This window comes from Nycticebus coucang, chromosome 4 (genome assembly GCF_027406575.1).
Source record: "Nycticebus coucang isolate mNycCou1 chromosome 4, mNycCou1.pri, whole genome shotgun sequence".
Lineage (NCBI taxonomy): Eukaryota > Metazoa > Chordata > Mammalia > Primates > Lorisidae > Nycticebus > Nycticebus coucang.
In genome coordinates this window covers 36937853-36949930 of record NC_069783.1, presented here as the reverse complement: position 1 = coordinate 36949930, position 12078 = coordinate 36937853, and the positions used below count along the sequence as shown (strand labels likewise).

The window sequence follows — 12078 nt, the reverse complement described above, 5'->3', positions numbered from 1 at the left end:
TTGGTGCCTATAGCTGAGTGGTTAGGGCACCAGCCACATATACCAGAGCTGGCGGGTTCAAACCCGGCCCAGGCCTGCCAAACAACAGTGACAGCTACAACAAAAAAATAGCTGGGCGTTGTGGTGGGCGCCTGTAGTCCCAGCTACTTGAGAGGATGCGGCAAGAGAATCACTTAAGCCCAGGAGTTTCAAGTTGCTATGAGCAGGGACACCATGGCACTCTACCGAGATCAAAGAAAGACAAATACAAAAAACAAAAAAAGAAAAAGAAAAAGAAAATCCGAAATCCAAAGTGTTCCAAAATATGAAGCGTTCTGAATGACATTGTGATGCTCAGAAGAAATGCTCATTGGAACATTTTGGATTTTGGATTTGTGAATTACTGAAGTTCAACCAGTAAGTACATGTTCCAAAATCTGAAAGACTTATAGTCCCAATCATTTTGGATAAGGGATATTCAACCTATAGGATGCAGAAGGGAGTTTACATTGACCAATATTCTGGTTGGGGTCTCTGATCTGAGAACCTATTCAGCCTTTGGAAAGAGATTGAAAAATACTTGTCACTCCAAGTCACTATAGGAATGGAAGGATGGTAAAAAGAAATGCCTTAGTAATTCTTAACAGATAAAATCCTTCATGCACAATTTCTCTTCCTATTTCTGAACCTATTCCTTTAGATCTCCCCCATTATAAAAAAGGATGTTCTAAGCATCAAAAATGTAGAAAACGGACAAATATCACCACAACTCATTACTACCTTAAACAATATTTTATTCTATTTCTGTCATTTTCTGAACTTATTGTAAAAAGTAGAGTTTCTATTTTTTTTGAGACAAAGTCTCACTTTGTCGCCCTCAATAGAGTGCTGTGGCATCACATCTCACAGCAACCTCAGACTCTTGGGCTTAAGCAATTCTCCTGCCTCAGCCTCCCGAGTAGCTGGGACTACAGGCACCTGCCACAATGCCTGACTATTTTTTTTGTTGCAGTTTGGCCGGGGCTGGGTTCAAACCTGCCACCCTCAGTATATGGGGCCGGCGCCCTACCCACTGAGCCACAGGTGCCGCTCAAAAGTAGAGTATCTTATGCCTGGGTAGTTTTTGTTTTGCTTTCATTTTTGTTAGTTTTTAAAATCTCAAGAATGGGGCGGCGCCTGTTGATTGTGGCTAGGGCGCCGGCCCATATACCGAGGGTGGCAGGTTCACCACCCTCCATATATGGGGGTTCACCAGCCCTGGCCAAACTGCAACAAAAAAAATAGCTGGCCGTTGTGGCGGACGCCTGTAGTCCCAGCTTCTGGGAGGCTGAGGCAAGAGAATCGCCTAAGCCCAGGAGTTGGAGGTTGCTGTGAGCTGTGTGACGCCACAGCACTCTACTGTGATAAAGTGATAAAGTGAGACTCTGTCTCTACCAAAAAAAAAAGAAAATCTCAAGAATAGGCTGGGCGCCTGTAGTTCAAGCGGCTAAGGTACCAGCCACATACACCAGAGGTGGCAGGTTCAAATCTAGCCTGGGCCTGCCAAACAACAATGACAGCCACAACCAAAAAATGACTAGGCGTTGTGGCAGGCCCTGTAGTCCCAGCTACTTGGGAGGTTGAGGCAAGAGAATCACTTGAGCCCAGGAGTTTGAGGTTGCTGTGAGCTGTGTTGCCAAGGCACTCTACCCAGGGTGACAGCTTGAGGCTCTTTCTCAAAAAAAATGAAATAAATAAAATCTCAAGAATGGCTCGGCGCCCATAGCACAGTAGTTATGGCGCCAGCCACCTACACCGAGGTTCAAACCCAGCCCAGGGCCAGCTAATCAACAATGACAACTACTACAAAAAATACTCAGACGTTGTGGTGGGCACCTGTAGTCCCAGCTACTTGGGAGGCTGAGGCAAGAGAATTACTTAAGTCCAAGAGTTTGAGGTTGCTGTGAGCTGTGACACCACCCCACGGCACTCTACCGAGGGTGACATAGTAAGATTCTGTTTCCAAAAAAAAAATAAATTAAATTAAATCTGAAGAAGGATGGTAGACATTCCCAAAGGTTAGGAACAAGCAAATGAAAGACCATATTTCTCATTTTCAAAGGGAGACCTTTATATGATTGTATTAAGAACTAATTAATTTTGCTATTTGAGGATTCTAGGGGAAAAAAACAACCTAGCACATCATCAGCAAACTCCTAAAAGAGTGTAAAAGTGCAAGATATTACTAGTTGGCTGTGAAGATCATTTTTTGGTAGGAAACCACACCAAAATGAATGGAGTTAGTGGACAATGATGAGTTCTTCAGATAGAGAGGAAGTAACATATAAGTAATATAATCTACAGAGTTTAGCTAAGTTTTTTGATCTATCTGGAGTGATGGCTTCCTCAACAAGCTGAGACACTGCCATTAGGAAGGAATGATTTATTGTAGAGGGGCTCACCTAAGGCGCTTGTCAGTGGCTCTGCACTGCTCTCAGGTGGACATTTCAAGTGTCCCTCCCACTGTCTTTTTACCCCTGTGCTGGGTTGAGAGTCTTTATCAATATTTTCACAAAGTGGCCGGGCGCAGTAGCTCACACCTGTAATCCTAGCTCTCTGAGAGGCCAAAGCAGGTGGATTGCCTGAGCTCACTGGTTTGAGACCAGCCTGAGCAAGAGTAAGACCTCATCTCTAAAAACAGCTGGGTGGGGCGGCGCCTGTGGCTCAGTGGGTAGGGCGCCAGCTCCATATACCGGGGGTGACAGGTTCGAACCTGGCCCAGCCAGCTAAAACAGCAGTGGCAACTGCAACAAAAATAGCTGGGCATTGTGGCAGGCGCCTGTAGTTCCAGGTACTCGGGAGGCTGAGGCAAGAGAATCACCCTAGCCCGAGAGCTGGAGGTTGCTGTGAGCTGTGATGCAACAGCACTCTACTGAGGGCGACAAGGTGAGACTCTGTCTCCCCCCCAAAAAATTCACAAAGTGCTTCCTTTGTGTGTATGTGTGTGTGACAGAATCTCACTCTGCGGCCCAGACTAGAGTGCCATGACCTCAGCCTAGTTCACAGCAACCTCAAACTCCTTCTGCCTCAGCCTCCCAAGTACCTGGGACTACAGGCACCTGCCACAACGCCTGGCTAATATTTCTATTTTTAGTAGAGATGGGGTCTCACTCTTGCTCAGGCTGGTCTGGAACTCCTGAGCTCAAGGGATCCACCTGCCTTGGCCAACAGAGTGCTGGGATTATAGGCATGAGCCACTGCACCCAGTCTACAAAGTGCTTCTCACAGTGGTCAACAAATAGTAGGTAGCTATTATTATGAAATTGAGAATATGATTATTAATCTTAAAAACCCAGATCAGTTGTTTTTTTTTTTAATTTCCTTCCTTGTTTCAGACTAAACCCAGGTCTTCTCAATCCAAGTCCAGTGCTCCTTCCACTGTACCGTGCAGGCCGTGACTGGCCACGCAAAGCTCTGTGAAGAGCTGGGAGTCTACACAGAGAGACACACACACATGGGCAGCGTATCTAAAAGGGGCTTGGCCAGGTCCATTTCCAATGGTGTAAATGTGGGAGACACCTTCACTGGAAGTTATCTGGAGGGAGCAGAAGCAGAAGAAGGGAAGCCAGCATAAGCACACATTACAAGGCAACGAGAGGGAGTTCCTGAGATAGCTGGTTATTTGTCTGAAGCATCTCTATGTATTCCTTCTATCTTTCTCTATAACTTCCATCTTTAGAGAAATTCCCCCAGACCTGAGCCCTCTACTGGGCCCTTTTGGTCACAACGGTGGGGGATCCCATTGCCAGAGTAATTCCATACTGGGTTGGTCTTTCTAGCCACGGCCCTAGCTCATTCTCCAAAGTGGGAGATTAGAAGCAGGAGAGAAGCAGCGAGTTCACTTACCTGGCCTGCCAGGTTGAAATAAGAATGGTTGGTCAGATTGACTGGTGTGGTCTGACTGGCCTGTGCTCGATAGTTGACTACGAGCTCCCCACCATCCAGGGTGTACGTCACCCAGACTTTTAACTCTCCGGGGTACCCTTCCTCACCATCTGGGCTGACGCGTGAGAACTCGATGCCATTTGACAGCTCCCGAGGGGTCCAGAGCACCTGGAAAAATGTTTTCAAAGCCACATAGTCACTCCAATCCCAAGCTAAATGCCATACTTCAATATTTAAAGACAATGGATCCCAGCAAGAAAAATGGTTATATAATCATTACAGCTTTTGAACAATGGCCTGGATTTTAATTATTCTAAAATTTTATTTTATACAGAAAAGTGGCTTTGTGAATTTTTCTTCTCCTTATCTACTCATATGCCCCTTATTCTTTCCCCTAACTTTATCTGGAGGCATCTACAATATTTTCCTCTTCCCCTTCTTGGAGTATTTTTCTTTGATTTTTTTTTTTTTTATCTTATAGTCCTCTTCTTTAAAATGTCATATAGCAATATCTGTTAATAGTATTTAACAATAACTTTAACAAATCAGCCCCTCTCCTGTACTGTATACAACTATTTGTGTTTCCTAAGCAGAATTAAAAACAAATAATAACAGGGCTAGGTGCTTGTAGCTTAGCAGCCAGCGAGCTGGCCACATAGATTGGGGCTGGTGGGTTTGAACCTGGCCCGTGCCTGCCAAACAATGGCAACTACAACAACAATAACAACAAAATAGCTGGGCATTGTGGTGGACGCCTGTAGTCCAAGCTACTTGGGAGGCTGAAGCAAGAGAATCGCTTAGGCCCAAGAGTTTGAGGTTGCTGTGAGCAGTGACGGTCACAGCACTCTACTGAGGGTGACAAGGTATGACTCTGTCTCCAAAAAACTAAATAAATAAAAATAAAGTCAGGCCGGGTGCAGTGGCTCTCAGAGGCCGAGGCAGGTAGATTACCTGAGCTATGGGTTCCAGACCAGCCTGAGCAAGAGCAAGACTCTATCTCTACTAAAAATAGAAAAATTAGCTGGGTGTTATGGCAGGTACTTTAGTCCCAGCTACTTGGAAAGCTGAGGTAAAAGGATTACTCAAGCCTAAGAGTTTAAGATTACTGTGAGCACTCTATCCCTGGGCAACAGAGTAAGACTGTGTCTCAAAAAACAAACAAACGAATAAAGAAAGAAATGTAAAAAAACAGTTATATATGTAATTCATGACAGAGATGGCATTCCAATTCAGTTCTCTGGCTGTCTTCACTATTCCAGACATTTTAGTTTCAGCAAAGGTTTGTTCAAATCTCCATTTTTAACAGAAAAGTTGAGGCCAAATTCTGTTATTCCAAATAGACTTGAAAGATAATAACCTCTGTGGGCCACAGGAAGGGTCTAAGAGCCCAGGTTCTGTCTGCCCACTCCTGGCAGGATTAGGCTCTTATTTGCATTTGCTGGGAAGAGCCCAGTGGGAACAGAGGTCTCTCTCTGTTCACTCCTACAGTGAAGGCAGCTGGTATCTGAAACAAATTCACTGAGCTTAGCAAAAAATTAATTTTATACCCTCATTACCTCCCAGAAATATTGAATTTTCAAGACAGTCAAAATACAAAGCCTGTTACAATGTAATTAAAAAATGAAACAAAGAATATCTCAAATGGAAAATTTTAGGAGTAAATATTTGAAATAAAATGTTCTTGATACTTAGTTTTTATTTTTTTGAGAAGACAATGGAAAGATTTTCATGTAAACCAGTATTATTGGTTAAGTATAATTCCTATTCATAGAAGGATTTCCCTGACCCTGTGGTTTCCAAATTCCCAGAAATTCTGCACCTCTAGGCCTTCTTCTACCATTTCTAATCCCATCAGGTTATTCAACTTATTAAAGATTTGTCTTTTACAAAAACATGTTGTGTAAATAGAAAAACACATACCTCTAAGCCAACAATTATCCAACACAACACAAAACAAAGTTCATCTGATAAGGCTCATGTTACTGTATCAAAACCTACTGCTCAAAACTTTCAGTGGCTTCATAAAAAATGTTCAAAGTCTTTCCCCTCCCCTCTGTGGGGCTATTCCATTGCACAGCCATTCTCACCCAAATCCACATATTGAATGAAACTTTATCTGTTCTTCAAGGGGGGTTCAAATCCTACCTCCTCAGTTGCCATACATTTGTTCACACCCAGTCCCTACAATGCACTGTTACCATCCAGGTTGTAGCACTTGCTGCAGTTAGCCTGTAACTGTTGTTTACATGAAGATCTGACTCCCTCTCTATACTGTGGGCCTCAGGGGTCCACGAGTTCACAGAAGAGGCTTCAATTAGGTGCACTGCATCGAAGGATGTGTATACTCACAACTTTGCTGTGTCCATGAAGGGAATACACATTATGCAACACTACAGCCAAAACAACCTAGGACAAGGTGGTGTTCTAAGGCTCCTCTGAAACCACACTGGGCCTTACTTCCTCTGCTGGGGTTTGCCCATGGACCCAGCATGTTCCCTAATATTGGCAGAGCAGACACCACCCTTGGTCTTTATGCTCTCCCAGGCATGAGGAGTCCTCTTACAGAGGAAAGGGAAAACAATGGGACAGCCTGGTTCTAGCCTAAAAACAGGAAGCTCATGGGGAAGGGGACTCTAGAGCAACAAACTTCCTTCAACAAGCCCAGTGGTGGTCAGGGGCAAAAAAGTAAGAAGCCATGTCCATTAGCACCCCATACGTGTTTTTATCTTCTCTGGCTCTTACTGCTTTTTTTTTTCTTAGACAGACTCTCACTCTGTCACCCTGGGTAGAGTGCCATGGCATGGTAGTAGCTCACAGCAACCTCAAATTCTTGAGCTCCAGAGATTCTCTTGCCTCAGCCTCCCAAGTATCTGGGACTACAGGTGTGCACCACCCTCCCAGCTAGTTTTTCTATTTTTAGTAGAGACAGGATTTCCCTCTTATTCAGGCTGGTTCTGAACTCCTGAGCTCAAGCAATCCACCTGCCTCAGCCTCCCAGAGTGCTAGTACAGGGCCTGTTTCACTTATGTGTTTTTTTTTTTTGAGACAGAGTATCACTTTGTGACCCTGGGTAGAGTGAGATGGTGTCATAGCTCACAGCAATCTCAAACTCTTGGGCTCAAGTGAACCTCTTGCCTGAGCCTCATGAGTAGCTGGCACTGCAGGTATCTGCCACAATGCCCAGCTATGTTGTTTTTTTTTTTGGAGATAGTCTCACTGTGTTGCCCTTCGTAAGAGTATTGTGGCATCACAGCTCACGGCAACCTCAAACTCTTGGGCTTAAGCAATTCTCTTGCCTCAGCCTCTCAAGTAGCTGGGACTACAGGCGCCTGCCATGATGCCCGGCTATTTTTTTGTTGCAGTTGTCACTGTTGATTTTAGCTGGCCCAGGCTGGGTTCAAACCCACCAGCCTCAGTGTATGTGGCTGCGCCCTACCCACTGAGCATTGGGCACTGTCCACACTCAGCTATTTTTCTTTATTTATTTTATTTATTTCTTTATTTATTTTTTCAGAAAGATCAGAAGCAGCTGCCTTTATTGGGGGTCACGGGCCAGCTGACTTCAAAGGCCACACACTTGATCTTTTTTTCTTTTTAATTGTTAAATCATAGCTGTGTACATTAGTGCAATTAAGGGGTACAATGTGCTGGTTTCATATACAATCTGAAATATTCTCATCAAATTGTTCAACGTAGCCTTCATGGCATTTTCTTAGTTATTGTATGTAGACATTTATATTCTGCATTTAGTAATTTTCGCCTGTACCTATTCTAAGATGCACCGTAGGTGTGGCCCCACCCATTACCCTCCCTCCACCCTGACCTCCCTCCTCCCTTCCCCTTCCTTGGCCCTTTCCCCATAGTCTTGTGCTATAGTTGGGTTATAGCCTTCATGTGAAAGCTATAAATTAGCTTCATAGTAGGGCTGAGTACGTTGGATACTTTTTCTTCCATTCCTGAGATACTTTGCTAAGAAAAATATGTTCCAGCTCCATCCATGTAAACATGAAAGAGGTAAAGTCTCCATTTTCTTTAAGGCTGCATAATATTCCATGGTATACATGTACCACAATTTGCTAGTCCATTCGTGGGTTGATGGGCACTTGGGCTTCTTCCATGACTTAGCAATTATGTTTTTTTTTTTTTTTTTTTGTAGAGACAGAGTCTCACTTTATGCCCCTTGGTAGAGTGCCGTGGCATCACACAGCTCACAGCAACCTCCAGCTCCTGGGCTTAAGTGATTCTCTTGCCTCAGCCTCCCGAGTAGCTGGGACTACAGGTGCCCGCCACAGCACCCGGCTATTTTTTTGTTGCAGTTTGGCTGGGGCTGGGTTTGAACCCGCCACCCTCGGCATATGGGGCCAGCGCCCTACTCACTGAGCCACAGGCGCCGCCTGACTTAGCAATTATGAATTGGGCTGCAATAAACATTCTGGTACAGATATCTTTGTTATGTTGTGATATTTGGTCTTCTGGGTATAAACCTAGTAAAGGAATTATAGGATGGAATGGCAGGTCTATCTTTAGGTCTCTAAGTATTCTCCAAACATCCTTCCAGAATGTATTAGTGTGCATTCCCACCAGCAGTGTAGAAGTGTGCCCTTTGCTCCACATCCACGCCAACATCTCTGGTTTGGGGATTTTGTTATGTGGGCTACACTTACTGGGGTTAGGTAATCAAAGTAGTTTTGATTTGCATTTCTCTTATGATTAAGGATGATGAGCTTTTTTTCATGTGTTTGTCGATCGTGCGTCTGTCTTCTTTAGAGAAGTTTCTCTTCAAGTCCCTTGCCCACCCTGAGATGGGATCACTTGTTCTTTTCTTGCTAATACGTTTGAGTTCTCTGTGGATTCTGGTTATTAGACCTTTATTGGAGGTATAACGTGCAAATATTTTCTCCCATTCTGAGGGCTGTCTGCTTGCTTTACTTACTATGTTCTTGGCTGTGCAGAAGCTTTTTAGTTTGATCAGGTCCCAGTAGTGTATTTTTCATACTGCTGCAATTGCCTGGGGAGTCCTCATAAAATATTCACCCAGGCCGATTCTTTCAAGAGTTTTCCCTGCACTTTCTTCAAGTATTTTTATAGTTTCATGTCTAAAGTTTAAATCTTTTATCCAGTGAGAGTCTATCTTAGTGAATGATGAAAGGTGTGGGTTCAGTTTCAATCTTCTACAGGTTGCCAGCCAGTTTACCCAGCACCATTTGTTAAATAGGGAGTCTTTTCCCCACTGAATGTTTTTAATTGGCTTGTCAAAGATCAAATGACAGTAAGTAGCTAGATTCATCTCTTGGTTCTCTGTTCTGTTCCAGACATCTACTTCTCTGTTTTTGTGTCAGTACCATGCTGTTTTGATCACTATCGATTTATAGTATAGTCTCAGGTCTGGTAGCGTGATTCCTCCTGCTTGTTTTTATTGCTGAGTAATGTTTTGGCTATTTGAGGTTTTTTCTGATTCCATATAAAACAAAGTATTATTTTTTCAAGATCTTTAAAGTATGACAATGGAGCTTTAATAGGGATTGCATTAAAATTATATATTGCTTTGGGTAGTACAGACATTTTAACAATGTTGATTCTTCCCAGCCATGAGCATGGTATGTTTTTCCATTTGTTAACATCTTCAGCTATTTCTTTTCTTAAAGTTTCATAATTCTCTTTGTAGAGATCTTTCATGTCCTTTGTTAGGTATGCTCCCAAATATTTCATCTTCTTTGGCACTACTGTGAAAGGAATAGAGTCCTTGACTGTTTTTTTGGCTTGGTTATTGTTGGTATATATAAAGGCTACAGATTTATGGGTGTTGATTTTGTAGCCTGAGACATTGCTGTATTCCTTAATCACTTCTGAAAGTTTTGTAGTAGAATCCTTACTGTTTTCCAGATATACAATCATATCATCTGCGAAGAGTGAAAGTTTGACCTCTTCTGACCCTATGTGGATACCCTTGATCGCTTTTTCTTTCCTAATTGCAATGGCTAAAACTTCCATTACAATGTTAAAGAGCAATGGAGACAATGGGCAACCTTGCCTGGTTCCTGGAAATGATTTCAATTTAACTCCATTCAATACGATATTGGCTGTGGGTTTGCTGTAGATGGCCTCTATTAGTTTAAGAAATGTCCCTTCTATACCAATTTTCTTAAGTGTTCTGATCATGAAGGGATGCTAGATATTATCAAAAACTTTTTCTGCGTCAATTGAGAGAATCATATGGTTCTTATCTTTTAGTTTGTTTATGTGGTGAATTACATTTATAGAGTTATGTATATTGAACTAGGCTTGAGACCCTGGGATAAATCTCACTTGGTCATGGTGTATAATTTTTTTGATGTGTTGTTGGATTCTGTTTGTTAGGATCTTATTGAGTATTTTAGCATCAATATTCATTAGTGATATTGGTCTATAATTTTCTTTTCTTGTTGGGTCTTTCCCTGGTTTGGGGATCAAGGTGATGTTTTCTTTGTAGAATGTGTTGGTTAATATTCCTACTTTTTCTATATTTTGGAAGAGGTTTAGTAATATAGGTACTAGTTCTTCTTTAAAGGTTTGGTAGAATTCTGACATAAAGCCATCTGGTCCTGGGCTTTTCTTTTTAGGAAGATTTTGTATAGTTGATGCTATTTCAGAACTTGATATAGGCCTGTTCAACATTTCCACTTCATTCTGGCTAAGTCTTGGTAGGTGGCGTACTTCCAGGTATTGGTTGATTTCTTTCAGATTTTCATATTTCTGAGAGTTTCTTGTAGTATTTGTTAAGGATTTTTTTAATTTCTGAGGGGTCTGTTGTTATTTCATCATTACCATTTCTGATTGATGAAATTAGAGATTTTACTCTTTTTTCCTGGTTAGGTTGGCCAAAGGTTTATCTATTTTATTGATCTTTTCAAAAAATCAACTTTTGGATTTATTGATCTGTTGTATAATTCTTTTGTTTTCAATTTCATTTAATTCTGCTCTGATTTTGGTTATTTCTTTTCTTCTGCTGGGTTTGGGGTTGGAATGTTCTTCCTTCTCCAGTTGCTTGAGATGTCCCATTAAGTTATTAACTTCCTCTCTTTCCGTTTTCTTGAGGAAGGCTTGCAGTGCTATAAATTTCCCTCTTAGGACTGCCTTTGCAGTATCCCACAGGTTCTGATAATTCGTGTTTTCATTGTTGTTTTGTTCCAAAAATTTGGTGATTTCCTTCTTAATCTCATCTATAACCCATCTATCCTTCAGCATAAGGTTGTTTAGCTTCCATCTTTTTGTATGGGTATGCAGGTTCCTGTTGTTATGGAGTTCAACTTTTTCTTCAACATGTGAATGTCATGGAAATATTTAATTTCTCTGTCATAAATGAAACTCAGTTTAGCTGGGTACAGGATCCTCGTTGAAAGTTATTTTGTTTTAGGAGATTAAAAGTTGATGATCATCCTCTTCTAGCTTGAAAGCTTTCAGCAGAGAGATCTGCAGTTATTCTAATATTCTTGCCCTTGTAGGTGATGGTTTTCTTTCGTCTGGCTGCTTTCAGAATTTTCTCCTTCATATTAACTTTAGTGAAATTGATTATAATGTTTTTGGGGGGTGTCTTATTTGGGTTGAGTCGTGCTGGAGTTCTGAAACTGTCTGCTATCTGAATTTCGGAATCTCTTGGCATGTCTGGAAAGTTCTCCTTCATAATCTCATGGAGAAGAGAGTCCGTGCCTTGTGAAGTCACTTCATCGCTTTTGGGGATCCCTATAAGACGAATATTGATTTACTTCGAATGGTCCCAGAGCTTTCTGAGAGAGTGATCTGTTTTTGCTCTCCATTTCTCTTCCTCTTTGAGAGTTTGGGAGCGTTCAAAAGCTTTGTCTTCAGTGTCAGAAATCCTTTCTTCTGCTTGCTCCATTCTGTTGCTGAGGGATTCTACTGTGTTTCTCAGATCTTTGAGGGCTGCAACTTCTTGTCTCAATGTGTCAATATCTTTGGTCATTTGGTCTTTGAATTCGTTGAATTCTTGAGATATCTTTTGGGTTACTGCTTGGAATTCTAATTCGATTTTATTTGCTATCCAGATTCTGAATTTGATTTCTGACATCTCAGCTATTTGTTTGTGCATGGGCTCTTGTGCTGTGTCTGCCCCATTGATCCTTGGGGGAGTTGATCTACTCTGATTATTCATATTGCCAGAGTTTTTCTGTTGATTTCACC

At 42.1% G+C, this 12078-nt stretch overlaps 1 protein-coding gene across 2 annotated transcripts in view; it reads right to left on the bottom strand.

Moving 5' to 3' along the window:
- GALM (galactose mutarotase) overlaps positions 1–12078 on the bottom strand; it is a 79537-nt gene that overhangs the window by 48446 nt on the left and 19013 nt on the right. For both annotated transcript variants that reach the window (XM_053587721.1, XM_053587722.1), the window contains exon 3: positions 3865–4071. In XM_053587721.1, coding sequence (XP_053443696.1) covers positions 3865–4071 — 207 coding nt within the window. The remainder of the gene's footprint in view (positions 1–3864; positions 4072–12078) is intronic.